Source organism: Cupressus sempervirens, chromosome 5 (genome assembly GCF_028749045.1).
Source record: "Cupressus sempervirens isolate cs-2001-9-10 chromosome 5, ASM2874904v1, whole genome shotgun sequence".
In the NCBI taxonomy this organism is placed as follows: Eukaryota; Viridiplantae; Streptophyta; class Pinopsida; order Cupressales; family Cupressaceae; genus Cupressus; species Cupressus sempervirens.
The window spans coordinates 980116595-980144432 of NC_143122.1; the positions used below are offsets into that span (position 1 = coordinate 980116595).

The 27838-nt window shown below is 36.3% G+C and overlaps 1 protein-coding gene across 3 annotated transcripts in view; it reads left to right on the forward strand.

Annotated features, from left to right (window-relative positions):
- Nucleotides 1-27620, forward strand: part of LOC149559215 (dynamin-related protein 3A-like) — a 67415-nt gene extending 39795 nt beyond the window's left edge. The window contains exons 12-21 of one of the 3 annotated variants that reach the window (XM_089833139.1): nt 14206-14298; nt 14434-14571; nt 25241-25351; nt 25441-25539; nt 25709-25748; nt 26009-26133; nt 26285-26431; nt 26600-26652; nt 26761-26860; nt 26968-27620. In XM_089833139.1, the coding sequence (XP_089689265.1) occupies nt 14206-14298; nt 14434-14571; nt 25241-25351; nt 25441-25539; nt 25709-25748; nt 26009-26133; nt 26285-26431; nt 26600-26652; nt 26761-26860; nt 26968-27255 (1194 nt within the window). In that variant the 3' untranslated portion in view covers nt 27256-27620. Of the gene's footprint in view, nt 1-14205; nt 14299-14433; nt 14572-25240; nt 25352-25440; nt 25540-25708; nt 25752-25963; nt 26134-26284; nt 26432-26599; nt 26653-26760; nt 26861-26967 lie in introns of all 3 variants that reach the window. The other 2 variants (XM_089833138.1, XM_089833137.1) reach the window with 2 other exon arrangements.
- The last annotated feature ends 218 nt before the right edge of the window (nt 27621-27838 follow it).

Sequence of the window (27838 nt, forward strand, 5' to 3'; positions counted from 1 at the left end):
TCAATTGCAAAGAGAGAACCAAAAGGTAAGAAACTTGCTTTTATTTGTTGGCATTGCAAAGAAATTAGTCAATTCTCTTATAGATGTCCAAAGAGTGAACCAAAAGTTAAACCTAGAAGGCCTTATAAGTCAAAAATTCCAAAAGATTGTCTGTATATAAGTGTTGATGAAACAAAATTTAAGGAAATCAATTTTCTAGACAAAGATGATGAAGATGAGATAGGGTTTTTTGCTATTGAGGAAGAGATTCCTATTAAAGAAGAAAAGGCACCTGTATCACATGTTGAGAAAAAGAAAACTGATTGGATGACAGACAATGGAAGCTCACATCACATGTCAGGTGACAAAGATAAATTGTTGGGTTTAATAGCTATGATGGTAGTGTAGTTAGAGTTGGTAATGATGCTATTAAAATATGCACCTTATGAGTTATGTTTTGGTCATACTCTTGTGAAGTATTTCAGAATTTTTAGAAGCAAAGTGTTACATCAAAAGAGAAGATGATATATCAAAAGAGAAGATGATATAGGGAAGTTTGATCCTAGAAGTGATGAATGCATCTTCCTTGGTTATTCTACTAAAAGTAAGGCACATAGATGTTATAGTCTGAGATTGAAGAAAATTGTTGAGAGTGCAAATGTTAGCATTGATGAAAGATTTCAAGTACAAGAGAGAACACTTGGTTATGATTCAAATGACATTTCAAATTAGGCTAGTACAAGTTAGAGAACAATGATACATCAAAACATAGAACATGAACAATTCTTTTAATTCGATAATGAAATACGTGCATAGATTGACGGACCTAGAAAAGAACAGAGAACATCAAAATATGTTGCAAGGAATCATCTTGAAGATCAGATCTTTGGTAAGGTAAGGTAAGAGAAGAAACTTGTTTGATTTATCAAGTTGAAACTAAGACTATTGAAAAGGGCATGTAAAGATGAATTTTAGGTAAATGCAATGAAATAAGAACTTGAGAAGATATAAACAATAACACATTGGAATTGGTGCTTAGACCTAAAGATAAGAATGTCATTGGCACAAAAAGGATATTCAGGATCAAAATGAAAGAACAAGGTGAAGTTGTAAGAAACAAAGCAAGGTTAGTATGCAAAGTTTATTGACAACAAGAAGTTACATTTTTTGAAGAAACTTTTGCTCCTGTTGCAAGACTAGAAGCTATGAGAATGTTTTTGGCTTATGCAACTAACAAGAATCTCGAAGTGTATCGAATGGATGTGAAGTCAACATTCTTGCGTGGCAAACTTGAGCAAGAGGTATATATTGAGCAACTTGATGGTTTCCCATTGATTGGAGATAAAGACATGGTATGCAAGCTGAAGAAGGTTTTGTATGGACTAAAGAAAACACCTAGAGCGTGGTATGCAAGGTTAGAGAACCATTTATTGAGTTTGGGTTTCAAGAAAGGAAATGCAAACAATAATATGTACTTTAGAAATATTTCAAATGGCTTGTTGATCATTGTAGTATTTGTTGATGATATTATTTTTGGAGGTAATGATGAAGCAAGGGAGAAGTTTTCTAATGAAATGAAGAATGAATTCGAGATGTTTATGATTAGTGAATGTGATACTTTCTAGGATTGCAAAGAACACAGAACAAAGATGGCATTTTTATATCTTAGACTAAGCATCTTAAGGAATTGCATGTGAGATTTGGTATGGAGAATTGTAAACCTGTTGGAACACCTGTGGTGAATGGATGTAAATTGTCTAACAAAATGACGCACTCGTGGCCATGCAAATGAGGTACAAGTCAATGATTAGAGGATTGCGATACTTGACTCATACATGGCCAGAGATGGCAAACGTAGTTGGGATAGTGACGAGATTTTCAGCAGGTACTAAAGAAACACATTTTGCAGCAGTAAAGAGAATTTTCAAATATTTAAAGGGAAGAATAGATTTTGGCTTGTAGTATGATAGATCTAATGATTTTACAATACGTGCATATACTGATGCTGATTGGGTAGGAAATGTTGATGACAAGAAGAGCACGAGTGGTGATGCATTCTTTCTTGGTGGAAGATTGGTACCTTGGTCGAGTAACAAACAAGATTGTATCTCTCAATCCACAATAGAGGAAGAATATGTTGCATCTGCTAACAAATGTAATCAGATCATGTGGATGAAAAAAATGCTAAAGGGCATTTATATTGTATTTTTAGAATCTACCATTAAGCACTGTGATAACACAAGTATAGTGAGTACGACAAATGATCCAATTTTACATTCCAAGAGTATACATATTGCAATTATCATTTTTTTTGAGGTAAAGTTGTTGAGAAAGAGAATAGATTGGAGTATGTGAGAGTACAAAGGAACAAATTCTATTTGTATTTACAAAGCCATTGGCTAAGGACACCTTTGATTATCTTAGTGGCATGCTTGGGGTAATGTCACAACTAGTAGGGATCAATCCAGTATACTAAGAGCACTATTCATACACTTGGATGTGATTCTTGGTAGTGCTTTTTAGGTGGGGTGATCGCAATGAGCAAAACTATTATAGAGTTCTTATGTAATATTTTCTTGCATAATAGTGTTTGTTTGGCATACATACATTTTTCTTATTTGGATTGGTTTGATCTAATGCAAGTACTTTGATGGAGATGTTCATAAAAGAGGGAGCACTTCAGATTGATATTTGGCATATTGGCACCTGTGCCATTGATGTTAGAGGGCGCGAAATATAGTGAAAAACCAAAAGTAAGATCTATTGAGTAGCAGAAGCTTGAAAGGCTATTTATGTTGAGGATATTAAGAAAATTGCAAAGGTCGTATATGTTGAGGATATTCAAAAAATTGTATTTAGAAGCTTATGTTTTGTATTGATGGTTTTTTATTATATGTTGCCATCAATGCCAAAGGGGGAGATTGTTAGGATTAGAGATCTTGCTGGCTCTTGGATGTGCTAGTTATGTGTTGTATTAATGACAGGTTTTGTCATTTATGACAACATATGTTTGTGTGATCATGACAGACTATGATTTTGTATATCATAGAGGATTATGGCACTGAAGTTGGTATAGAATAGGTTAAGCTATGCGATTATGTTGAGTATTGACTAAGTTACAGATCCTTTGGTGAAGACTGGTAGCAGACCAGAGTTCAGGAAGTGTTGTCAGAGACAATTGTTAGTATATTGGCTATATCTTATTAGTGAGATAGAATTAATGATGACGAGTTCAGATCGTTGTTGAAGACATGTTTGTGATAGCAAGGCTTAGAGATTATTCTGGAAAGATTGCTGAAGTGAAACATGAGATATGTTTTACTGTCATCTGACTGTGTTTTGGAAACGTATTGATCTTCATTGTAAAATGTATTAATTGTATTAATGTGTGGGAACCTTAATATAATATTTGTAATGATGCTTAAAAATGCGTGTATGCCATATCATGGTCCTATGCAATTAAATGTGCTTTGGGGAAGCTCTAATAAGCTGACTTAATTTAGTAATTGTAGTGGGTATAAAGGAAAGATGTTCTCATTGATTGAGATCATCCGTGTATCGTGTATGTGATGTTTGATGTAGGCTTGTATGCTGGATAATCAGACCAGAGAAGAGTTGATGTTGGTACATGGTATTGGGCTTCAAAGGACCTGTACAAGCAATTAAGTTGTAGATTGATCAATTCAGTATTGTTGGATTTGTTATCCTGAAGATTGTGCTTCATAGTTGCTAGAGCAATTTAGCCAGTGGGTTTAGTTGTTTCCCTATTAGCCTTTAATAGGGTTGGAACCTTCTAATAGGTGTTTAAGGTCTCTTAACAACGATATGTTCTCTAATAGGGAATGTTGTATTGAATGCATTTTAATTGGCTTGTAACATTATCACATCCTTTCACAAGGAAATTATTTATTAATACACTATCTTGTGGGTGCTATCCCCATCGAAGTTTTCCCTCTGATAATATTATTCCTTATTCAACAAATCATTGTGTCATTGTACATGGTTTATCTCTTGTTTTGCTTCATTGTTTTACTTATTGGAGTTGGATATAATAAGTTTGGATTCAAGTTTAATTACTATCAACTGGTTCACCCCCCAGTTGTGTCATTATTTTTCTTAACAGTCCATCCCCATGAGTTTCTTTTATTCTTCACAACATCATACACAACCTCATGTTTGACACTTCTCCTTTTCACCATTTGTTTTCTCCATTTCTTTAGCTTCTTCCTTTAGCATGGCTTTCACTTGTGCCATGGTCGATTTTATTAATTTTACATGTCAAACCTTGTTAAAATTGGATCTTTAAATTTGTTAAGGAATTCCTCTTTATTTTTACACTGGTTATACAAATGGGTAGAATTAATTTTTCCTACTTGAATAGTTGATTTGGTGGACTGTTGTCTAGAGTATTGCACATATTATCATCATCATTTAAATACCCATGTCCTAGAAACATATCAATGTCATCACTGGATTGGAAGATATCGTTTTTACTCAAATGAAGAAAGGCTTGATTCCTTGCATCATATTTCTCCATAATTGTGTCAGGCTTGTTCCATTCTATCCAAATTTCTAGAGTCTTGGCATAAAAATGGAAGAATGCTCTGTAATATCTTTGTAGGAGGCAATCCCCCTCTGTAAGAAATTTCAAAGCTTCCTTGCACAATTCTCTATATGCACTTTCTACGCTCAATTCTTGAGATGACATACCTTCAACGTATTCTATCAAACATCCTGTGAGTCTTGGCTTTGTATCCTTCACATTTTGCATCCATGTCATCAAGCATTTAACACAAAATTTCAATCATTACATGCCATGAAAAGGCATCTAAAACCATTACATTCGTTGTTTGAGCTTTGCATTATCTGTGTTCTTTTCTAAACGAGTTTTCTGGTCAAAATTTCTGGTGTTAGATGATTAACAATCTGTTTGAAAGTTCCATTGTGGCCGCTGGGTAGAAACTGGCATGGCTCGTGGAATTTGGTATTGAACCTGCCATCTTGATTGCCTCGAGAGTTTTGAAAGTCTCACTTCTGTGTAATTCTTCTAATTATTTGTTACAATGGGATGGAACTTCTTTGATCGATACCCATACCCCATTACATAACTTTGAAGGATGCTGTTAAAGGATTAATTGCAAAGCTGTTCAAAAGTTGTACCTGATGATTGGAATTTGTTTGATGGTTTTAGATGCTTTGAAGTTTCTAAATCTTCTTCAATGTACTGGTTTTGTCAATGCCTGCCATCATATCATTTCATGTCATCATATCATTTCATTTCATTCCTTGGGATTCTCTCTGATGCATTCTGTTAGAAAATCCAGTGATAGTCTTTGTGATTCCACATTTTACTTGCATGCTTACCTCGAGTATTTCCATTTTTATAATATGTGACGAAAGCTCATGGACATCAAGCTTTGGTGGATGTGTTTACTCCCATTAAGAAAAGGAGTTGGATCATGCTAACAAAGGTTGTGGAATTTGGTATTGAGCATGCTTGAAAGTTTGGATAACTTTATTAACATATCTAATTTTATGGGAATTCCGCAAGCATATCATTACCATGCAAAGACTTCTCACTGAGACATTTTGACAAATAACTCATCTGTTTTGTCTCTGATTTTTAATTTCTGATTTTGATAAACAGCTCATCTGCTTTATCTATACTTCAACATCTTGCATGGTGTCTAGCTGATGCATTCTCAATGATAATATCTGATGTCTCTTTTACAGGCCACATCTTGAGTTATCCAACAATTTTGTTAAACATTCATGTTACCAGTCTATGCTTCTACGTCTGCATATTCATCTCAAGCATTCTGTTTAAACAGAATTGTCTCTTTGTCTGTGACTCCACATTGTGGCACGGGCACGATGAATGTGAATAAAAGTTCTGTAATTTGGTTTTACACAAGCCATTTGCTTTTTCTCGTTGGTTGCTAAACCGTTTTCAATAAATCCATCTCAACACAGTCTGTAGTCATTTAATTTATGTCATCTCGTTGAGGTGTTTTTTCAAGCAGTTACTGTGCTTGCTCTGTCCACTCTTCACATGGACATCTACTGACATTTCTAACCATAAAATCAGATGGAGGTTCCTTTAGTAATGCCTTGAAGAATGTCAATATGCAGCTGCCAAAGCTTCTATTATAGCACAGATAGGGAGAGCGCAACCAAGGTTGTGGAAATTTTCTTTACATTAGCTGATTGAAATAACTTGAAAGTTTCTAAAAATTTTACAACATGCCCATTTGCGCACTGTCAGCAATCACGACATCCATGAGTTTGGCATTATGTCAAAATATTCACATGCCCTGTGTAAGCTGTATGTTTTGCAAAAACGTTTTTGATTAAAATCTGACTTCATTTTGCTGTGCGTATTCAAACCCTGCCTTGAAGCTCTTACATCTTCACGCATGCTGGCTTCATGAAGTTTCCTAAGTTGAGCAAAGCCAGAAATCATGGAATTCCATATAATTCTATTTCTGGGAAGCATTCCTTCAAATGGCTGTTGCACATCCTCTTCTATCCTTTACAGTTTGATAGGTGCCCACACTCTGTACTGAAACTTCACGCATGCTGGCTTCATGAAGTTTCCTAAGTTGAGCAAAGCCAGAAATCATGGAACTCCATATAATTCTATTTCTGGGAAGCATTCCTTCAAATGGCTGTTGCACATCCTCGTCTATCCTTTAGAGTTTGATGGGTGTCCACACTCTGTACTGAAACTTCTTTGCATGGAGAGTGAGGAGCTGGCGGAACATTGTTCAACCTACTCTTATAGCTTCCCATTTCTTTTCCTTCAGATTTTTTTAAAGCTTTTGGAATTGATTTATTTCCTGAAAAGTTTGCAGTCATTGCATTCAATGAAATGCCGTGCATTTATGACACCCTGTCAAACTGTTAAATTGCTTTGTCTTCTTTCACATTTTGATTTCATGCACTTGTGCTGGTTTACCAGAGCAACTGCTTCTACGCTGTGTGCAACTCTACAACACTTCATGCTTTGGTGGATGGCTGTGAACTGTTATCGAAACTCCCAATTTAGCTCATGCAAGAAGGAACTGGCAAAGGTTGTGAAATTTAGCATTTCACCTGCTATCAGCATTTTCTTGAAAATTGCTGAAAGATTGTTTCAAATTTCTTAACATGCAGAAATTTTAGGACCAGAAGGATCGAGAAGTTAAATCTTGGGGTCAAGACATGCAAAAAATTCACGTTTGACCAAATAAATGCAAAAGTTAAGGTTTTGACCAAAATCTCATAATAGTTCATGTTTGGAGTTAGGATTTGCAAAAAGCTTGTCTTTTGATGATTCTTGTGCGAAGTTTAAGCTGTTGACCAAAAAGATGTAAAAAATTGGAGTTTGAGGTTAGGAAATGTCAAAAGTTTGTGTTTGAGCAAAATTTTTGCAATTTTTTTTGGGTTCAGGGTTAGGATTTGTAAAAAGTTAAGGTTTGAGAAAAACTTTTGCAAAAAGTTTGTGCTTTGAAAATTCTTTCATAAAAATTAATGTTTTGACTCCAAATATGGGGAAAGTTAAGCTTTTAGCTTGAGGCATGCAAAAAGTTGGGGAATGGGAAAAATTATTGCGAGAAGTTCATGATTTGACTTATGATTTGCTCAAAATTAATGATTTGGATTAACTTTTACAAAATGTTGAGGTTTGCAATACATCTTCACGAATAAGGGGAAATTGACTTACAATTTTAAATATAGATTCAAATTTAATTATTTAAAAATGCAACCCTTTGAAGCAGGTTCTTCAAAAGCTTACCTTTGTATTACAAAATTCTTCCTTTTATTGGCAGTCTGTTTGCATACTCTTCTTTTGCCTTTGAATCTTCTGAAAGACCCACATTACAATCTGCTCCTCAATTCTGACATAATTCCTCTCTCAATCTGGTGTGGATATCTATCTATCATTAAGAAATCACACCTTGTATTAATTCGGTCATCGCTGCTCATAGTCATTAATGATTACTGCCTTAATTTTTGTTTTGTAATAGTTGCTAATAGTAAAGCCTTTCTTTTCCAAATATAATTGCTCCATGAGATCACAGCTTCTATCTACACACTAATGTTTATTAGCATAAACATATTATATATATCAGAGATACATCCAACGTCTCCAATTATTTTATTTAAATCAATCTATACACAGATTGCTCACCTAAGAGCTATAAAATTGATTTAAGATAAGTGTGATTATAACATCAGATTGGTCAGCATTGTACCTTACAGTGTTTGGTCTTCTTTTTGACAGCGTGTGTTCCTGATGACGAAGTCACAGCATTTAGTTCTCCAAGTCATTAGTGATTGCTGCCTTATTTTTTCTTATAATAGTTGCTAATTGTAAAGCCTTGCTTTTGCAAATATAGTCACTGCATGAGATCTCAACTTTTTATACACACAATAATTTTTATGAACAAAAAATACATACATACATACATACATACATACATACACATACACCATTTTAACATGGTGATGCATCCCCCCCTTGCCCCACGCACCGGGGACTTGGGGACTCCGTTCACCCGTCCCTAACAGTGCCACCATATTCTACCACCTCCGCCGAGGATGGGGGGATTTCTCGGTGTTAACTACTTGCTGATTTGACTATTTATGTTCAATGTTCGATGTTCCAATTCAATGCAATGTTCAAGTATTTACTCTTTTACATCTTTATATTTAATATTGCAATACATCTTTTCATAACTAGCATTTTAAGTACCATATGTATAGTATATAGTATATATAACACCCCTCCCCCCCGGGTCCCCTGCTGCCGTCCCCAAATTAAGGCCCCTCTGTCCCCTTGTCTCGGAAACTTGTCCCCCCGTCCCCCAGGGCAGTGTAACTATGATACACACACACATGCACATATATGTATGTGTATAAATATACATTTACACACACACACACATCATTTTGACTTTGCATATATATATATATTTTATGTACTTTTATTATATTATATTTTTTATATTTTATATTTTGTTTATTTTTCATTTTTTGTTTATGAATTTGATTTTTTACTAGTGTGTTTTACGTTTTTAAGTTTATTTAATAGATATATTTTCTTTAATAGATTAAGTTTATTTAATAGATATATATGTCAGCGATGCCTCCAAGATCTCCAATTGTTTTATTTAAATTTATCTTTGAACAGATTGGCTATATCAATGATGCCTCCAATATCTCCTATAAAATTTATGCAAGGTCCCTGATCATATCCCTATCCTCTTTGTCAATATCATACCTGAACCAGCATCTGTCTTTACTAGAACCACCAAAATCTCTGTCCTCCATAGTGCCAAACTAAGTCTCCTGCAAGTGTAATGTACTCCTGGTATAAATCGCTGTGCCATAAATGAACCCAGTTCCCTGTAGGCTGGCAGGAAACCACTCTGATACCACAGTAAAGAGCCCTGCTGGTTCTCAAACAATCTTGTGCTGAAGAATGCCTTTTTTTATTACTTGGAAGTTTTGTAATTTTATTGTGTTTTTGCAATATATAATTTTTTGGTTTTTCAGAATATATAAGTAACAATGCTTGGAAATGCAAGGAAAATGATCACACTTCAATGCCTACTTTATTTACTAAACGAGACATTGTAAATATTTACAATTGCAAATGCAATAAGCAATAATCTAACTAATTCAAAGAACTTGGCAAATGGAAATGCTCAACGTTGGATTCCATGTTGGTGGTAGGAATTAATTTTATCAACAATTGCAAATTCAATATGCTCAAACGCTGCCCACAAAATATTAACTGCAGCCCCAAGATGTGAAACACTGCTTCTCAAGAATGAACGCAGCTAGCAGTAGTTTGAACACTGCTTCAGCAATTGTGATTGCAGACCCTCAATGTGCATCCAAACGATGTCAATTGCTGTGTAATCTTGCAGAGATATGAATGCCTAAGGAAGTCATCCTTCCTTTCATCAATTTGCAGCAATGATAATTAATTTTCACCAACATAAATATTTCGAACCTCGAATCAAATGATAAACCAGTAATCGGATTATGTGGCAAATTTGTTGGCAATATTATCCAATTCAAAGTGCTGAATATTGGAGAGAATTCACAAATTTCTCAGTCAAACCTTTGATAGTCACAATTCACAAATCACAAACATTAAGAAATCAAATGCTCATAGAATGGTTCGAACTTTGCAAGAGCTTGTATTTATAACTTTGATTCAAAGCTTCTTCATGACACCAATTGCCCAAGGCTAATTGCTCACACTTCCATTTTAGAGAGTTCCTCATCACACTTTTCACTTGAGTTATAATTTTGCATTTGGAAGCATATTCAGCTTTTAAATATAACAACTCCTTTACAACTTAATGGCTAGAGTCTTCTTGTTCACACTCTTCAATAAAGAGGCCTCTTGGACACACCATTCAATTAGAACAATAAACCCATATAGTTATTCAATTAAGTCAACTTAATAAATAACCTCCACCGTGTACCTTTTAAAGCTCTATGACCAATCTAAGATAGCGTGACCCAAGGCATTACTAAAATTAGAAACCAACTGTTGTGACTTATTATAAATAGCTCATGAGGGTCGCGATGATGATCAAATGCACCCATACTCTTGAAATCAATTTTTCTCTAACACTCTTTTCCTTTCTGATCACAGATACAATTCTTCCATTCAATGCCCCCATTATTTACACTTACTGTACTTTTCTAAGATCTCTTCAACTTTGATCTCCTCCCACATCTTTATTGGTTCGAATTTCAATCATGTGGGAAAGAGGTGGGTGTGGCTTCCACACAAAACAAATCCTGGCACACATACTAAAATCCTCCTTTACAATAGCTTCATCCGCTTAAATGAACTTGCAAGCTTATTGCCTAGGGTTTGAAGAGTCACCTTTTCCAATATTCCCAAGGCAGGTTATAGAATTGAACCCAAATAGGGATTTCCTCAATGATAGCCTGCTTAGGGTTGAAATTGAGAACCCAATCCTTTATGTAGAAACTAATTCTACCCATCAAGAATGGGCCATTATACTTGATCCACTGTTTCTTCCAGACATTAGTAGCCATTACTAGACAGAAACCATTGACAAAGACTTCATTGAAAAATATTCGCCCTAGTTTTCATTCACCTACTTTCAAATCCTGGGATACACTGGTCAACTACCGCCCCATTTCAGGAAAATAAATCTCTCTGTCATAGCACAAACCAACATCTTCCATGCCTGTGACTCTATTCGAGCATCGATTACCATGTTGATGTTATCAATCATTGTAGGGGTTTCAGATGGCAATGAGGGTGGGAGAGCTGAAACCTTAGGTTGCCATTCCTTCTTCTTCAATGGCTTGAAACCACCCTTTAAACCATTGAAAATCCCAGAGTAGCCCCACTGGTTTATTTCCGCTGCCCATCTAGGATTGTTGTTTTCATTGGATTCCTTCCCAAAATAGTCTGCGGCCCTTTTTAGATGCTCCCAAACCTGACCCGATGGTCACCGTGGAAGGCCGCAACATCAATGACAATTTATCAACAATTTTGGTTTTACAAAAGCTGATAGAAGTCTTTTTGTAAGCCAAATGAAGAAATTGTCACAGAGATTTTAAACTGCATGAGTACATCTCCGTGGCAGGCTGCCGCATTTTAGGAGAACCTTTGACTCAAGTTACTTGTTCATTTTTCCACATTTGCTTACCTGATTGTAATGTGGTCACAATATGCCAACATTCTAAAGCTTTAGAAAGACATTTGTAATTGCATATAGGATGTTGGTGATTTGAGATGGATGCCTAAAAACTTTCCAAATGTGTGATGCCTATTCTCTCTGTTTGTCAATGTTCATAAAGCTGGTTCTATTGTTGGCTTGTAGGCGTTCTTGTGTGCTTGACAGGCTGTGACTTTGTTCCCCATTGGATAGCCATTGATCCTTATGGTGAGAAGCCATCAATTTGAAAACTCAATAATTTCTCAAGACTTCGGTAGTTCAGAAATAGTCTATGCTTCTCCATGCTCCTGTATCATTGGTGTTATTTTTGCCTTCTCATATCCAGCCCTAGGATTGACAAACTTTAGTAGAGCTTATTAGTGTGCTTCCCTATTGGTGTATGAAAATCTAGGTTGATTTATTATGGGGGTAGACATTGTGGTTATCTTACAGCTGCATGGCAAGAGGATGTTTATTACGTTGTAATAACTAACTTAATCTCCATTGTTGTTATTTTATGTTTGCACAGAAAAAAGTTGTCTATTACATTGTTGTTATCTTGCTTCTATACACAGGGATGGTTATTACATTGTAGCAACTTGAAGTGAATCTCCATTGGTTGCTTTCAGTTGTTTTGGAATGCTTTGCTGTAAAATTATATCTGCATTCTATATTTCATCAAATACTAAACAAAAAAGTATTGAAAATTATCTATGGTTGTATTTTAACATTTGAGAAGTGGTTTGTAGTGTTCCCTTTTCAGGATTGCCCTAGCTTTTGCCCTAGAATTGTAAATTTCATTAGAATCAGAATTGTAAGATGGTCAGAGGTATAACTTTGTGGCTTAAAATGTCCTTCATAAGGTACAGCCTGATTTAGGTTCTACAATCAACAAATAAGGGACAAGTGCATATATATTTAGACACACACATACTAATTATTTTGTGTGATGTCTGCCTTGAGCTTTGTAAATTAATAATACGAAGAGATATACAATACAACCTAGGAATTAGGTAACAATATAATGAGGAATGAGATAAGAAAACAATGGTGAGGTGCTCTCATTGCCTCTGCCCTTGGCCTAAAAGCAGAAACTTTGACCCCCTTGGCCCCATGCTTCATGGGGTTGGTGTACCTAGTGGAACCTTTACACCTTTCCCCTCTATCACTCTATCTTTCTCCCCTCATATGGTTAAATATCTTTTCCTTAGCTTCACAATAGGGTGATTTTAACCCTAGGCTCAAGAATAGAAACTCTACCTCCTTGGTCCCATGCTTAATGGGGCTGGTTTTCCTAGTGAGGCCTCGACGGTTCCCCTTATTGTAAATGGTGCCTTTGTATGATGTAACCCACAACCATTCCACCACAGGACTTATCTATTACGTTGTATGATGTAGCATGGCTCCTTCCACTCAAGACTTACCTAGCTTGCGAGGTACTAATACCACTCTGCCTTTTATAAATAGTGCCTTTATATGATGTAATGCACACCCTTTCCACTGCAGGTCTTAGCTATTGTCTTTGTATAATGTAGCTCAGTCCATTCCATTGTAGGATTTTCCTATCTTACAAGGTATTAATACCACATTTCGTTGTTTCCTTTGAGGGTAATATATTATTTTCCCAATCATTCTCCTCTTTTTGATTTCTTCTTCAAATGGAATCTTCTCCTCCTTAGTATCTCCTTTTAGTGTAGGGGGTCACACATTTTCATTTGTTTATTCCCTTATGAAAGGTCACATCCTTTGGTTATGAAAATATACATATATTTAACAACTATTGCTCCTTCCACTCCTTATTTAATCTTCACCTATCCCTCACTTATCAAATTTATCTTTACTCCTTTTAAAATCTGCACATATGCCTTTCAAAATCTGCATTTCCTCTTCTTATTTTCTTCTTTCCTTCTCGATTCTTATTTCAGATCCCTTCTTTATACTACTGTAGATCTCTACTTTTTCCTCCATTCCATTTGATCCTTTTTCTGCATTATATCCTCTCTTATGAGGTACAGTTCACCCTTTGAAGAGTCACAGCCTTCATAACTACTGTTGGGTGCTGTTGCTTTGGCAGATTAACATTTTTGGTTATTACATTTTAGTAACATAAATTGTATCTCCATTGGTTGCTTCTAGTTGTTTTGGATGTTTTACTAGTAAACCATATCTTCATTCTCTATTTTGTCAAATAGTAAACCAGAAGTTATTGAAAGTTATGTATTATTTTAACATTTTAGAAGCAGTTAAAGTGTCACATCTCATCTTTTCTTCCTTAGCCTATCCCTTAGTTGATTGTAATTTTCATACTTTTATGGAAGCAAAATGTTTGTGTGAAGTATGTTTTTGGTGATAACAGACCAATTGTTAGGCACTCTCTTTGGCAGATTCAGTAATTTGAATATTTGATTATATTCATTTGATATATACATTATTTCAAACCGACGACATTATTATTTACTGTGGAAGACTGGCTTTTATGATATCTTTTGTGTATCAACTTAAACACTGATTGAAATTTGGCCAGGTTCCCTTTGAGGTCCTTGTGCGAAGGCAAATTGCTCGCTTACTAGATCCAAGTATACAGTGTGCACGCTTTATTTATGATGAGCTGCTGAAGGTATTCCCACATTTACATTTTCTGTATTCTTCCTCATGTGTTTTCCTTCTAGTTTTGCTAGGAAAATTCATGCATATTCAACATAAATAATAACAATTGTTGTGTAAACAATTCCTTTTCTGCATTTATCAACAGATTGCTCATAGATGCAAGGCACTTGAGCTGGAACGGTTTCCAGTACTTCGGAGGCGTCTAGATGAAATTGTAGGAATTTTTTTACGTGAGGGCTTGTCTCCAGCTGAGAGAATGATTGAACATCTCATTGAAATGGAGGTATTGGTTTAATACTTATTTTAAATATATCAGAATCATACAAAATTGATTTAAATAATTAAATAAATAATTTTGTAGATTATGCACAGGTACGACAGAAGTAATGCAATCCAAATATGGATTAATACATACACAAATATTCATTGAAAGAAGAGATCAAAATATTTATGATTTCATAATATTTGGCATCCTTATCATATCCATATTGCCACAATCAACTTGAATTTGTGTACTGTATTATTAATTTGTTTTTTTGAATGTGATATCCATTTGGAGTCAACAAACCCTAGATCTGCAAGAAGCATAGATATTTACCATTGAGCTGATAAAATCTCCCTCTACTTAGAATTCATCTAAGCAAAGATATACCTTTAAAAAAAATTAAAAATCATCTTCAATAAGCAACATTTGAGAGGTTGCTGTGCAGAAACGAATAAATCAGGGCATGCTGTGACATTGTCGCTATTAACATATTTCATAGTGTCCCGCTAACAAGGTTTGTAAGACAGATAACCTGAATTAAGCCCAAAAATGGCTAGTTAAAACTGTTATCATACACGACAAAAGTGACGTCCACCCGACCATTGATTCTTCTGTCTCTGTAGCTCCTTATCCTTATAAATAGATTATTCCAAATTCTGCCTGAGAGAGGACCAACACAATGTGTGGGAGTGGGGTTAGGCCACTGGAAGTCCATGCCACCATTTGATTTTTCAGAGTCCCAACTAAATGTGATGCTCTACACAAAGTGAGAGGTGGGTGATACAACATTCAAAAAGGAAGGAGATAAGGAGTTACAATTAGCAATGAATAATAATTAAACCGATTTATTCCTTGTCATTGCTGTAGGCTGTCATTGGGTTTACTGAATTTCATGTAAAAACTTTAAGAAAATCTCAATCATTTTATAGTTTGCTCTAGGTTTGTTTGAAAAATCAAAGTACAATTAAAATATATTTTAAAAATTGTACTTTTGATTACTGTGTTTCTTGGGTTTCTGGAGTCTTAGAAAGTCGCTTTCATTATTGTGGTCCTTGATGTGTTAACTGAACTGAACAGTCCAGATTGAAGACATTGTAGTCGAGTTTGCTGTTGATGCATTAACTAAACTTACCATAACCTAAGATGCCCAGTTCGACCCTAAGGGCCCCCGGGTCAGCCATGAGTATGAACTGGTCTGTGGTTCTGGTCTGGTCCGCTGATGGGTTCGGAAAGGGTCCGGCCTACAGCGGGGTGGTTCGAGCTAAACCACACCCAGTTTGGAGCCAGGTGGGCCGGGTGGAAAACATGGAACCGCCAGCAAAGTTGGTCATGTAGATGGTCAATGTCAGTGGCCAAGTTGGTGATTTTTGCAAATTTAATTATTTTTTGACATCACAAAGGGGGCAAGGTACTGTCTGACAAGAATCTTCAATGAAACATGACTCCATGAATGTCGTAATTTGCCGAGTACACCTGGAAGTAAATTTGTTAAAAGGGTTAAACCTCTGTACAAATGGCAGGGATGCTGTTTTCCACCAAATTTTGCAGTAACCTCTCTGCCTTTGCTTGCAAATATAACCTTGGCGCAGGGTGTGGATGTCCTTCAAAGCATGATATCAGGGGGATTTTGTCAAATCTCATAGTTGGTAATGCTTCAGTAGATTTCTTGGTGAAATGTGATATGCAAAAGATGTTGAAAAGTCTTCATAGACCTTCATAGCAAGTGAAATGTCACATCTGTTACCAGATATGTTTCTCTTGCGCAATGGGGTGGGAAGCAATGTATGTACATCCATCAAGGAATCAAAAAATGTGGTTTTAATGTTTTACAATGAATGGAGAAGTGTGCAGTGCAGATGGATTTGAATAGAAAGCCCTTGAAATTTAAGGCAAACACAAGTAGTAGGTGTATACTTAGAGTGAACAACCATTGCAAGTATGTGCGATGCCTTTGTCAGATTGATGACGTTGGGACTGTTTAGAGGCATCCATTAAAGCAGTATAATCAAAGGATTTTGTCTGATGTTATGGTACACATTGTGGAGGATATGCCCGTGGAACAAAGTTAAATGGAATATTGTTTGAAGAAAATATTTGCAGCAAAGGAACTTTGTTGAAAAGTCTTTTAGGAACTTCCAAGTTAAATGTGGTTGGCTGGTGTAAAGCCTATTTCTGGCTTGTTCAATGGGTGCTTAGCGCGCTTGAGCTGGAGTAGTACCGGAATGGGTGACCTCCTAGGGAGTCTAGTGCTTCACCTCTGTGAGCATCGCCTAGGTCCAATGAGTGCTAAATGTTCCATTTATTGTAATGAGAGATGGATTCGTGTGAATCAATACTCATGAAACATGAGTCAATGAGTTTGACTCAAAAGCTACATAGTTAAATCGTGATTTGACTCAAAAACTACAGTGTAAAGCCTATTTCAGGCTTGTTCAATGGGTGCTTAGTGCGCTCGAGCTAGAGTAGTATTGGGATGGGTGATAACCTGGGAAGTTCCAATGCATCATCTTTGTGAGCATCACCTAGATCCAATGAGTGCTACGTGTTCCATTTATTGTTAGAGAGATGGATTCGCGTGAATCAATACTCATGAAACATGAGTCAATGAGTTTGACTTTAAAACTACACAGTTAAATCCTGATAGCAATATCATAATTTGACTTGCTGTGGAAAAATATCTCGTACTTATCAATTGATGAGATTAAGGGGCAACACTTGGTGAAGGTCTTGCAAATGGGGTTGTGAGTGGAGTGGGTTTAACCATGGAGGAAACTCCGTAGTTAAGTGTGTTTGAGCTGGAGTAGTACTTGGATGGGTGACCTCCCGGGAAGTCCTGGTGCTTCACCTCTGTGGCCATCACCTAGATCCAATGAGGGCTAAGTGTTCCATTTATTGTAAGTACTAAGTACAGATGGATTTGTGTGAATCACTACTTATGAGACATGAGTCAAAGAGTTTGACTCAAAAATTACAGAGTTAAATCCTAATAGCAATATCACAACACATTCCTTGTTCATGCTGATATGTAGTTCTTAGAACAGAGATTTTGTCCAACAGAAAATGTGCTTGACAATGTTTTCCACTTGCTACCATGCTAAGCAGTGGAATGAAAAGAATGTAATATGAATGACTTAAAATGCTTGATGAAATAGTTAGAGGTTCCCATATAATTGCAACTGGCAGGTATCAAACCAAGAAAATCAATGTCCACTTATGCTTTTAAATGTTTGTGACAATGCTACTAAAATGCAAAGAGTGTGTTTGCAAAAAATTAGTTTATCGTCAATTCATATTTTCTTGGATCATCATGCTTTAATTTTATTTCTTGGATTTCCCTTTGTTTATTGTCAAATATTGTCTCCATAGTATACTCTTGGTTTTTCTTTCTACATGTATATTAGCTCCCAAATTTTCATCACACTCGTGACATAAGTTTTTCATTCTAGGATTCCCTCAACAGAAAAGATGTCTCAGATCCCATGTATTTTTACATTTAGAGCATTTTTTTCTCCTTGGGTTACAAGTGTTCCTTGTGTTCCCATTTCTTCTTGCAAACACAACATAGCCCTCTCTTTTGAAGTTCTTCTCAATTGTCATGGTGTACGGGCACCTAATAAATCCAGCAATGGAGAGTGGAGGACTTCAAGGCAAGACAAAGACATGGAGAAACCAATAATGATTAACTGTGATGTATTGACAAGGATGCTCTCTCGTGCACCTTTCACTCCCATAGAGGTGCTTACTGCTTGATGTATTTTTATTGGAGTTGATGCTTTTCATTTGCTTTTGAAGAATCAAGCCTAGTAGCTTTTAGGATTGTATCTTGGAATACAATGGGTCCAACATTCTCACTAGGCGATGAGTGGTATCCAACAATCCGTCTATAAATAGGTAGTTGAGCATTTCCTCTGATATTGTGAGAACCATGAAAGAAAGTCTTTAGAACTCAGCCACATAACATTCAAAGGTTCTTTTCTGCTTCATCCATGGCAATTCTCTGAAGTATCTTTAGGAGTGTTTTTGATCAAACATCTCTATGTGTTTCTTCTTGAAGGCATCATAGGTCTTTATGCTTTGAGGGTCTTGGATGATTAAGCTGTTGTGCCACTGATCATGATTGACCCTTTCTAAATGCAATATGGAAAATGTAATGGCATCCTCCTCCAACATGGGGCTAAGGGTCAAGTAGTTGTCTAGTTTTTGGATCTATGCATGGCTTGTGATTTTCTTGACCCATTGAAATTTCAGATGGTCAATCTTCCTACTTTCTGTTGAAAACCTCGACAAGTTTAAATCTTCAATTTTCTTTGACTCCTTGCTTTGGCCTCACAATATTCCGTAAATGGAATTTTTTCTGAACTTCAAAGTCAAGCCTTGTGTTGGTGCTTCCAACTGATGCTCAAGATAGTCCTAAAGATTTGCCATCTCCTATTACTGGGTATCTTGAATAAGTGGCCAATTGAGAAGAATCAGTCGCAAGATTGAATCTCCTACACTTTAGGCTTTGTAGGACCTAGGGGATGATCCTTTGTAACGTTTATGAATATCTACCATTTTTAAACAAATGTTACATTCAATAGACGGATTCCAGAAACTATACGAGAACTCGTGAATAAAACATCCAGAATTTACTCTATTCTGCCTCTGCACCACTTACAACAGCTGAGAGTAAAAGAACTTAAACCCACACTTGAATAACAAGGAAATAAAATAATTTCCAGATTTAAAGATTTGGGTCCATCCAGGGTTCGCACAAGAAAACCCAGCTGACCTGTCCCTTATCCAATCACAAAGTCAACATGAAATAACCACTTCATCAATGATAATAACACAAAACCAGTGATCATTAAACATCCGTGCGTTACAAAGATGTGATCTCTCGTAGACATGCCAGTAATATTCTTCATATTTCAATAATCTCTAATATTCAGCTGAAAGAAAACTTCAACTTGCCCCTTGGACACGAGCCTACGCCTGAATATTTGTCACAGAAAATGTGCAACATAAGCCATTTGAGTCCTTGACTCGAAAGAAAACCAAAAGCCATTCAAGAGAAGAGATTAACATATGCTTTCAACTCCTACAGTGCTAACTAGTTTGACTATCACTATCATAAACTGATTACAACATGCTGAAACTAAAACTTAAAAGGAAAACAAAATTCACTTCTAATCCGAACTGTACAAGGCATTACATTGACAAAAAAAGGAATAGGTTAGAACCCTTAAAATGAAAGAAGAATATATGGAGAAGAAGAGCAGCTCCCGATTTCATTTGCATTTGACATCTGTCCACTCTCTACAAAACCAAATCTAAAATATCTTCTTTCAAACTTTCTCTTGCTGAAAATAGATCTGCACATTGTCTGCACCATTGTCTCTTTCCTTTTTGCTCTATTCTTCCTTTGATCTAAGATCTGCATTAATTTTCACCTTGTAGCTGCCCATTTTGAGAAATGCCACTTTTTCTCCTTTTGAATTTGACACCTTTTATCTGCAGTTCCCTGAATTTCAGTCCTGTAAAATCTTTTCACCCCTTCAATAAAAGCATATCCGCTTGGTGCTTGTTTATACGTCCCTTTTGCATTCACATGCCTCACTGAAAAAATTTCATATCCCCATGAAAACAAAAATATTCTTCACCCACATCTTCTATGATATTGTTCTCACAAGAGGGAAAACAAATTATTTGCAAACACACTCTTACTGTAATATAACCCTTGCCCAATTCGGTAAACATCCACAATTAACAGTAACAGATTTCCACAATCCATTTGTAAAGTACTGAGTTTTCTGGATTAGATTGTGTTTGTTTATTTCATCTAAACAAACAAACACAATCTAATCCAGAAAACTCAGTACTAAACATCCACAATTTCTTTCATCCAACTAAACTACTTCTAAATAACATGAAATGAAATCTACCCCAGGAGAGGATTGAGGGAGCCATGCAACATTAAGTAATTCATCATGAAGACCAACAATGCATTACTTAATGAAGACCAACAAAATCAAGTCTCTCCCTTGCCTAATTTAGTCCAGCCTCCCTTAATCTAATGCTTCTATAATCCAACCTCACTAACTGACCAACTTCAACTAACTGTTACAAATGGGAAGACCTTGTCCTTTTATAGTTGTTCAATTACAATGAAGGGCCAAGATTGATTCCTATAAACCCTAATTAGGGTTGCCCCCCTATCAACCAATTACATGAAGACACCACCCTATGAGCCACTAAGAAAATTACAATGCTTTGGAAAGCTAATGAGAAAACTGTACAGTTGGCATAATTTGATTGGAACATGTGTAACTACAATTTTCTGATTAGTAGAAGAAAACTAGGTGCCAACTCAGTGTCTATCTTGTAGACTTGACCAGTTCTTTGTGATGGGAAAATATCTCTTGATACTCGACACTATCAAGCTCTCCAACATGATGGCATATTTCCAAATTGCTTCATCTTCTCAAATCTTCTCCATCTTTCCTGTAAATTTTTCTATTGCTTGACATGAACTTGCACTTAGAACTTGAATTTCCTTCTCATGGGGAATCCTCGAGCTTGAAATATCTCCTTGCATCCACTTGAAGTCTTGTAGTCTTGACATCTACTTACCTTCTAGCTTCCCCTTCTTGAGTTGACCTTTCAAAACAAAGAAGAAAAGCATTAGATTTTGTACAGTTAATAACACCATGACATCTGAAAGTTTTCATGATAATTGCATTTATTTAATTTAAATGAAAATGACTTACCTTAGTTTCAAGATTACATCTCCTCTTCCTCTTGCAAATTTTTACTTATTAACTTGGGTAAGAGTTCAAGTCAAATCTTGTTGCATTTTAATCCATTTAATTGAGTTCTTACCATCTGAAACCCTGCTTTATGCAAATCAGAAACTAAACTTTACCAAACCTAAGCTTTAGACAAGTCCTACAACCTGAAAGGTGCCCAGATTTTGCCTTTCTTTCCCACCTCACCACTGATTTTTGAAGCAGAACCTGTTCTCGTGTGTAAAATTATTGCCTTGATGTTTATAAAATGGCTGCCATTCCTGTAAGACTTTTCTACCAACGCTAGGAGAAAATTGCTGTCTATAAGCAGGAGCAAATTTGTCATTGTGCGATGTTTGAAATCAACTCATCCCACCTCCTTTATATAGGCGGTGAGGTCTTGAAAAGGCACAATCCTCTGTGTGCCAACCTGGCTTTAATTAGCCAATGGAAAGCTTTCTTTAATTTGTTTTCTAGGCATATTAGGCCGACTTGATAGAAGAGGATCAAAGGCGATATGTTGTTTCTCAACCCATGGTGAAATCGTAGTCTCCTATCCTTTGATCGATTCTCCTCCAAGGATAAAATATTCTAAAGGATTCCACCATCCCTCAAGGAATTCCCTTAATTTTATTCAACCTCCACCTAACTTTCAGATTCTCCTATTAACTGTTATGATTTTCATCATTGCCCTCCTTTATGTTTGTTTGGAGACTAAAGACAATTCTTTTAGCATTAATAATCCAAAGTGGATATTACCATGAAACCAGGATTGTTTCTCACTGGCTGGCAGTAATCAGGGGTCATAGAGGATTCCATAAAACCCATAGTAACACAGAGACGTGTCCCCCCCCTTTTTGCCCCACGTCTCGTAGACTTGGACGCACTAGGGACTTGGGGACTCCGTCCCCAGTGGCACCACCAGATTCCGCCACCTCCACCAAGGATGAGGGGCGTCCTAATGTTGACTATTTGTTGATTCGACTATTTATGTTCAATGTTCCAATTCCATCCAATGTTCAAGTATTTACTCTTTTACATCTTTACATTTTATATTGCAATACATCTTTTGATAACTAGCAAATTAATGTACCATATGTATATATATACACACCCCCTCCTATCCCCCACCACCGTCCCCTCGCCGTCCCCCCCACCGTCCCCAAATTAAGGCCCCTCTGTCCCCCCGTCCCAGAAACTTGTCCCCCTGTTCCGCCATCTCCCCGTCCCCAAGGGTGGTGTAACTATGATAAAACCTCACCTCTCCATGCAACATAGAGAATAAGGCAGGTTTCAGCAGTGCTTGAAGATTTTTTCTTTCAGCTGAGCATAGATTAGAGGTTCCTGAGGATTTTATCCTCTTGCTGGGCAAAAATTGCACTAAGGCAAGGATAAGAATCCACTCTTCCAACAAACTTCCTTTCTTTTCCTCAAATTGCTATCATGCTTCAAGACTTTCTCCTCAATCTTCGATTTGCATCATGTCAGCAATAAAAAAAGTTGAATTGTTTCTGCTCTTAGGGGGCAGAAATCCCTGCATCAAGAGGATAAAATCCTAGACAGGGGGCAGATTCTGCCTTTCTGAGGATTTTGAATACGTTCCAGCATAAAATCCATAAAAACTCCATCATTTTCACATGTTTATAACTGATCTAATTATCATCTAATCGACATTTGTTTCAAAAGTGAATTAATATTTCTTTCAGGTCTGATTTGGGTAAGTTTAAGTTAAACTCTACACTCTGATTTCAACCTTTCCCAATCTGATTTTCCTTTTCTTCTTGACATTAGACCTTTCAAAGTGTGCCTAAGTCACTCCTGACTACCTTAGAAACTTGTTCATGGGCGGGAATGGAGGGCAGTGCAGGACCTTAGGCACTTAGAGAGAAGGCATAAATCTTATCGTGTTGAGGATTTATGAATTCTCAAGGGCAGGCGAATGCCGCCCTGCTCTATTGATTATTCCTCATGTGACATCCCACCAAACTTCGTAAATTGCCATTCTCCCAAACTCCTTAAAGTTATGATGTTTATCAATTGATTGCACCTGGTTGAATTGGGGTTCTAACATTTTCCATTACTCATCCTCATTATACATTCTTGCTAATGCTTAGACTTACGGGTCTGACCGATTTTGACTTCTCACTCTCCACTTGGACTTCATCAAACTCTTGCTAAGGCCTCGAGACGTAGAACTTGTTGCTAGCTGAGACTCCCCAGGACCACAACTCCTACAGCTAAAGCACAAAGAGAGGGTCCCCATTTGCAATGGGATGATGGTGTGATACCTCACAATAGTGTCTTAAAATCCTAAGATAACAAAATCAAACAGCCAGATAGGGTAAAAAACCTGCTACAATCCTCAGTTGAACTCTATCCTTGCACTGCTTTGTTATAACATGTAATTGATGAGGCATGTGGTGAAATCAGTCCAGCTGCCTTTCTAATATAGCTTATTGGATTTTTCTCTTCTGATGTTGTTCCACAGTCTTCTCTTTACTGCAATATGGCAGTACCAAGGGGGTTCCATGCACAGGTTATCCATGTTGGAAAACAAAGTATCTATTGCACTTATTTGTTGAAGTTTGTTTTTATTGATCTAATTTAATAAAATTAATTGTGTAGACAAATAATTTAGTGGTTGTAGATAAGATAAGATAAATTTATTAATGTCTGACAAGGGACCACAAATGGTAGGGACTGAAGAGATTACAACAAGACTGCAGCCAGAAACGGAAGCACCAAACAGTGTCCACAGAAAGAACAAAATAGGAAAGCAAAAAATAAAGAGATAGAGCAAGAAAAACCCGAGCACTTCTCACAAGCGAGAAGTAGTCCAGAATCGAAGGATATGGCCCGAGGTGAAGGTGTATAATGGTCTTGGGCTGTCTGGAGGTACCACTGGAGGTAGGGTGGTGCTGCCGAGTTTACCCTCTGTGACGTCTCACGGATCTGGTGCTACTAATACTAGTTTATATATATATTAAAACTAAAAGTAATAATGGTTTATATATATTTTTGTATTTAGCTTGAACTATATGATGCTATGATGGAATGATCATGACACTATCATTACAAGTTAATGGTTATTTTGTTGTTTATATGATATTGACATTCTAATATTAATTTATGCTTCTAGGCTGCATACATGTATATCTATATATAATTTTTAGACGATCTTGTACTAATGAACACAAACACACTCAAACCCCCTTTTAAAATTTAGCCGGTGAACTGGTTGTTCTTCAACCCGAATCCAATCTGGCAAATTTTTTTTTTTTGGGCCGTTAAGAATTAAAAAGTTTTAGTTATATTAACTAGCATATCTTTGTTTTATTGAAAGAAAAAAAAGCCCAACTAAAACCTTTGTTCTTGTACTTTGAAGTAGAAAATAATCTTATTTTCTCAATATTTATCATACCTTTCCATTCAGTATTAAAATTATCAGAATTTTGGATTAGCAATAACTTGTTCTTCCTGGAGAGTGATGTCTTTGATTTTGCAGGTAGTTTTTGATGATCTTACCCTGAAAATTGTGAGGAGTAACTTGTCCATCTATTCATCCTTTCATTGAAAGTTGTCAATTGATTAGAGACCTTCAGAAATTTTGAAGGAAAACATTCAAGCATATTATTTGCTTGCACATCTGTTATTTAGGTTTAACCTGAACAGGAGTGCTTCTTTGACTGTGACAAACTCACACCTCTAAATATAAGTGAGAAATCTTTGCATATTAAGTGGATCTTGTTCAATATTTAATGAGAAGTTGCCTGCACCTGAGAAATAGGCTACAGTTGATTACTAGATGATTATATCTTTTATATTATATTATATTATATTTTATTAGCTTAATTTAAGAAACAAATGATACATATATTCTATACATACTACTTTGTTAATATAGTAGCTATTATGTGCAGATGGACTACATAAATACTTCACATCCTGCGTTTATTGGGGGCAGTAAAGCAGTGGAAGTGGCATGGCAGCAACAGAAGTCAAAATCTACAATCCCCATGGTTAAAACTAAGGTCAGCAAATGGATTGAAGTTGACTGTTATGATATAGTGCAATTGGTGTATTCTTATTCTTCATGTCATAATTTATCTCTTCCAATCAGGATGGTGCTGACTCCGAGAGAATACCAGCAGCTGATAAATCTCAAAAATCACGGGCTATATTTGCAAGGTCCACTCCCTCAAGTGCTGTTGCTGATTCTGTATGCACAGACTTCCTTGCCCTCAATGAAATGTCCTCTCAACATTTTTCGTACATTGAATTTTGTAACTGCCTAACTTAATAGAACTGAACATGCTCTTAATATGGAGACCTATCTTTCAATTCCTTTTATGTTGCCCACTTAACATTTTTGTTGGTTTTGAATGCAGAGCTCGCGACCAATGGCAACATATGAGAAGGCAGTTTCAGGTGGTATATAAATATAATCCTACAAATAAAATATTCAGAGTTTTAAAATAAATTTTTGTTCATTTTCTTTTATCCTTCATTAGGGAAATCTAAGTCCAAAAAAGTTTTAAGGCTTTTTTTTTCTTATTTTGGTAAAAGCAATAGTGACACTTATTTTATATTTAGTCTATACATTTGAAGGAACATATCATAAATAGAGGATGACACATGCTTAGTTTTGTCTGCTGGTGTCCCATACTTCCCAATGATAAAAACCACAGGAATCTCCTCAATTTTTGGAAGCAGCGAATCACGTACATTTGCTAAAGACAATGTGCCAAACAACACACATAATGAATCTGTTAATGGTGTGGAATCCATGTTATCCATGATCCAATTGAGAGAGGCAAGCTTTACATAAGACACGTTTAATTTGAACACACATCTAAACTACTTGTTAGCTTTAGTGGGTTGGCACTGTTTCTTATCATATAATTTGTGTGCTACCCTGTAGTATATTAGTTTTTTTGATAAGGTAACTGTTTGTGAATTTTCAGCCACCTGCAGTACTGAGGCCTGCGGAATTATTGACAGAGAATGAGTCCGTTGAAATAACAGTGACAAAATTGCTCCTGAAGTCTTATTATGACATCGTCAGGAAAAACGTTCAAGACTTTGTACCTAAAGCAATAATGCACTTTTTGGTAAATGTGCTTCACTGGAATAATTTCAGAATTGAGTTTGGTTTAGTTAAACCTAGATTATCTTTTGTATAATTGAGCTTGATCTGGTCTTTCAGTTTGATGTTTTCCTTAAGCATCAGTGATCTTTTCATCCTGTTTGGCTATGTTCTTTATAATTATGTCTTGTAGGTAAATTATGCGAAGCGAGATTTACATGGGATTCTCATCAAGAAACTGTATAGGTATGGGTGGGGATATGGTTGGTAATTCTGTGAATATGATATTGTCCTTCAGACACTAGAAAATACAAAGTTATACTCACATTAACCACTTGAAATTTAAACATGCAGAGAGAATCTGTTTGAAGAGTTGCTGCAGGAGCGAGAAGAAATAGCAATAAGAAGAAAACGTAATAGGGAACTTCTGCGGGTTCTGCAGCAAGCAGTATGGGTAAGTATGTTTAAATTTTGTTGTTTCTGTTACTTAAAGCTGTGACAGGTGTGAATCTTAATCATTCCTATTTCATGTACTTTTTTTGTTGTCTTTTGACTCTTCAGACATTGGATGAATTGCCTCTGGAGTCCGATGTACCATCCAGAATGTCAAACTTTGCGATGGATTCAACAGGCTTACCTAGGGCCAGTGCACTTACTCCCTCTATTTATGGTATGGTCAATGGCGACTATGGTGGAGTTGGGTCCTATATGGGCTCCCCTACTCGTACAAAGTCTCGTAAGTCCCCCCACTCAGGCGAGCAGCCATTGCCATTGCACTCAAGTGCAGCAGCTAATGGCGGTGGACAATCTTCAGCTATAGGGGCAAGTTACCCAACAATTAATCCTTGAGTGCTTCAGAATCTTGCAGATTGAATATGGTGTTGACATGTATTCTTATGTCCAGTCCCACCTTGGATTGGACTATCTACGGTCGTCTGACTAAGCTATTGCCTGTTCTACTGATCTGGTGAAATCTGTGTTTTCCCTTAAGCACATATTAACAGCTGGAGGCAAAATAGTCACTCCTGCTTTTGATTGATAATAGTGTGTACATGTATTCAATTCTATTTATTATTTTTGGGTAGCCAGCCCTGCAATTGTTTATTGTCAGAATGGTATCATGAGGGTCTGAATTACAGAAGTTATGGTTTGGAACTTAGTTTACCGAATCATAGGTGTTCAGTTAAATTCATGAAAGCTTTTTATCTTGCACAGCTGCTTGGGTAGCCTCTTTGGATATATGCAGTTTAATTTTTCATTTTTCGGAAATAACACAATAAATTATGCAAGGAATGTGCGGTTTGGCCAAGATCTAGTTTTCTTGCAATTGGCTAGTACTAGTTTAGTCTAGAGAGAGGGTAGCTCTTATTTTTATGTTTAAAAGTAGTTCGTCAAGCTGTCACATATAGATCTCCTCTTCAAGATCCTCATG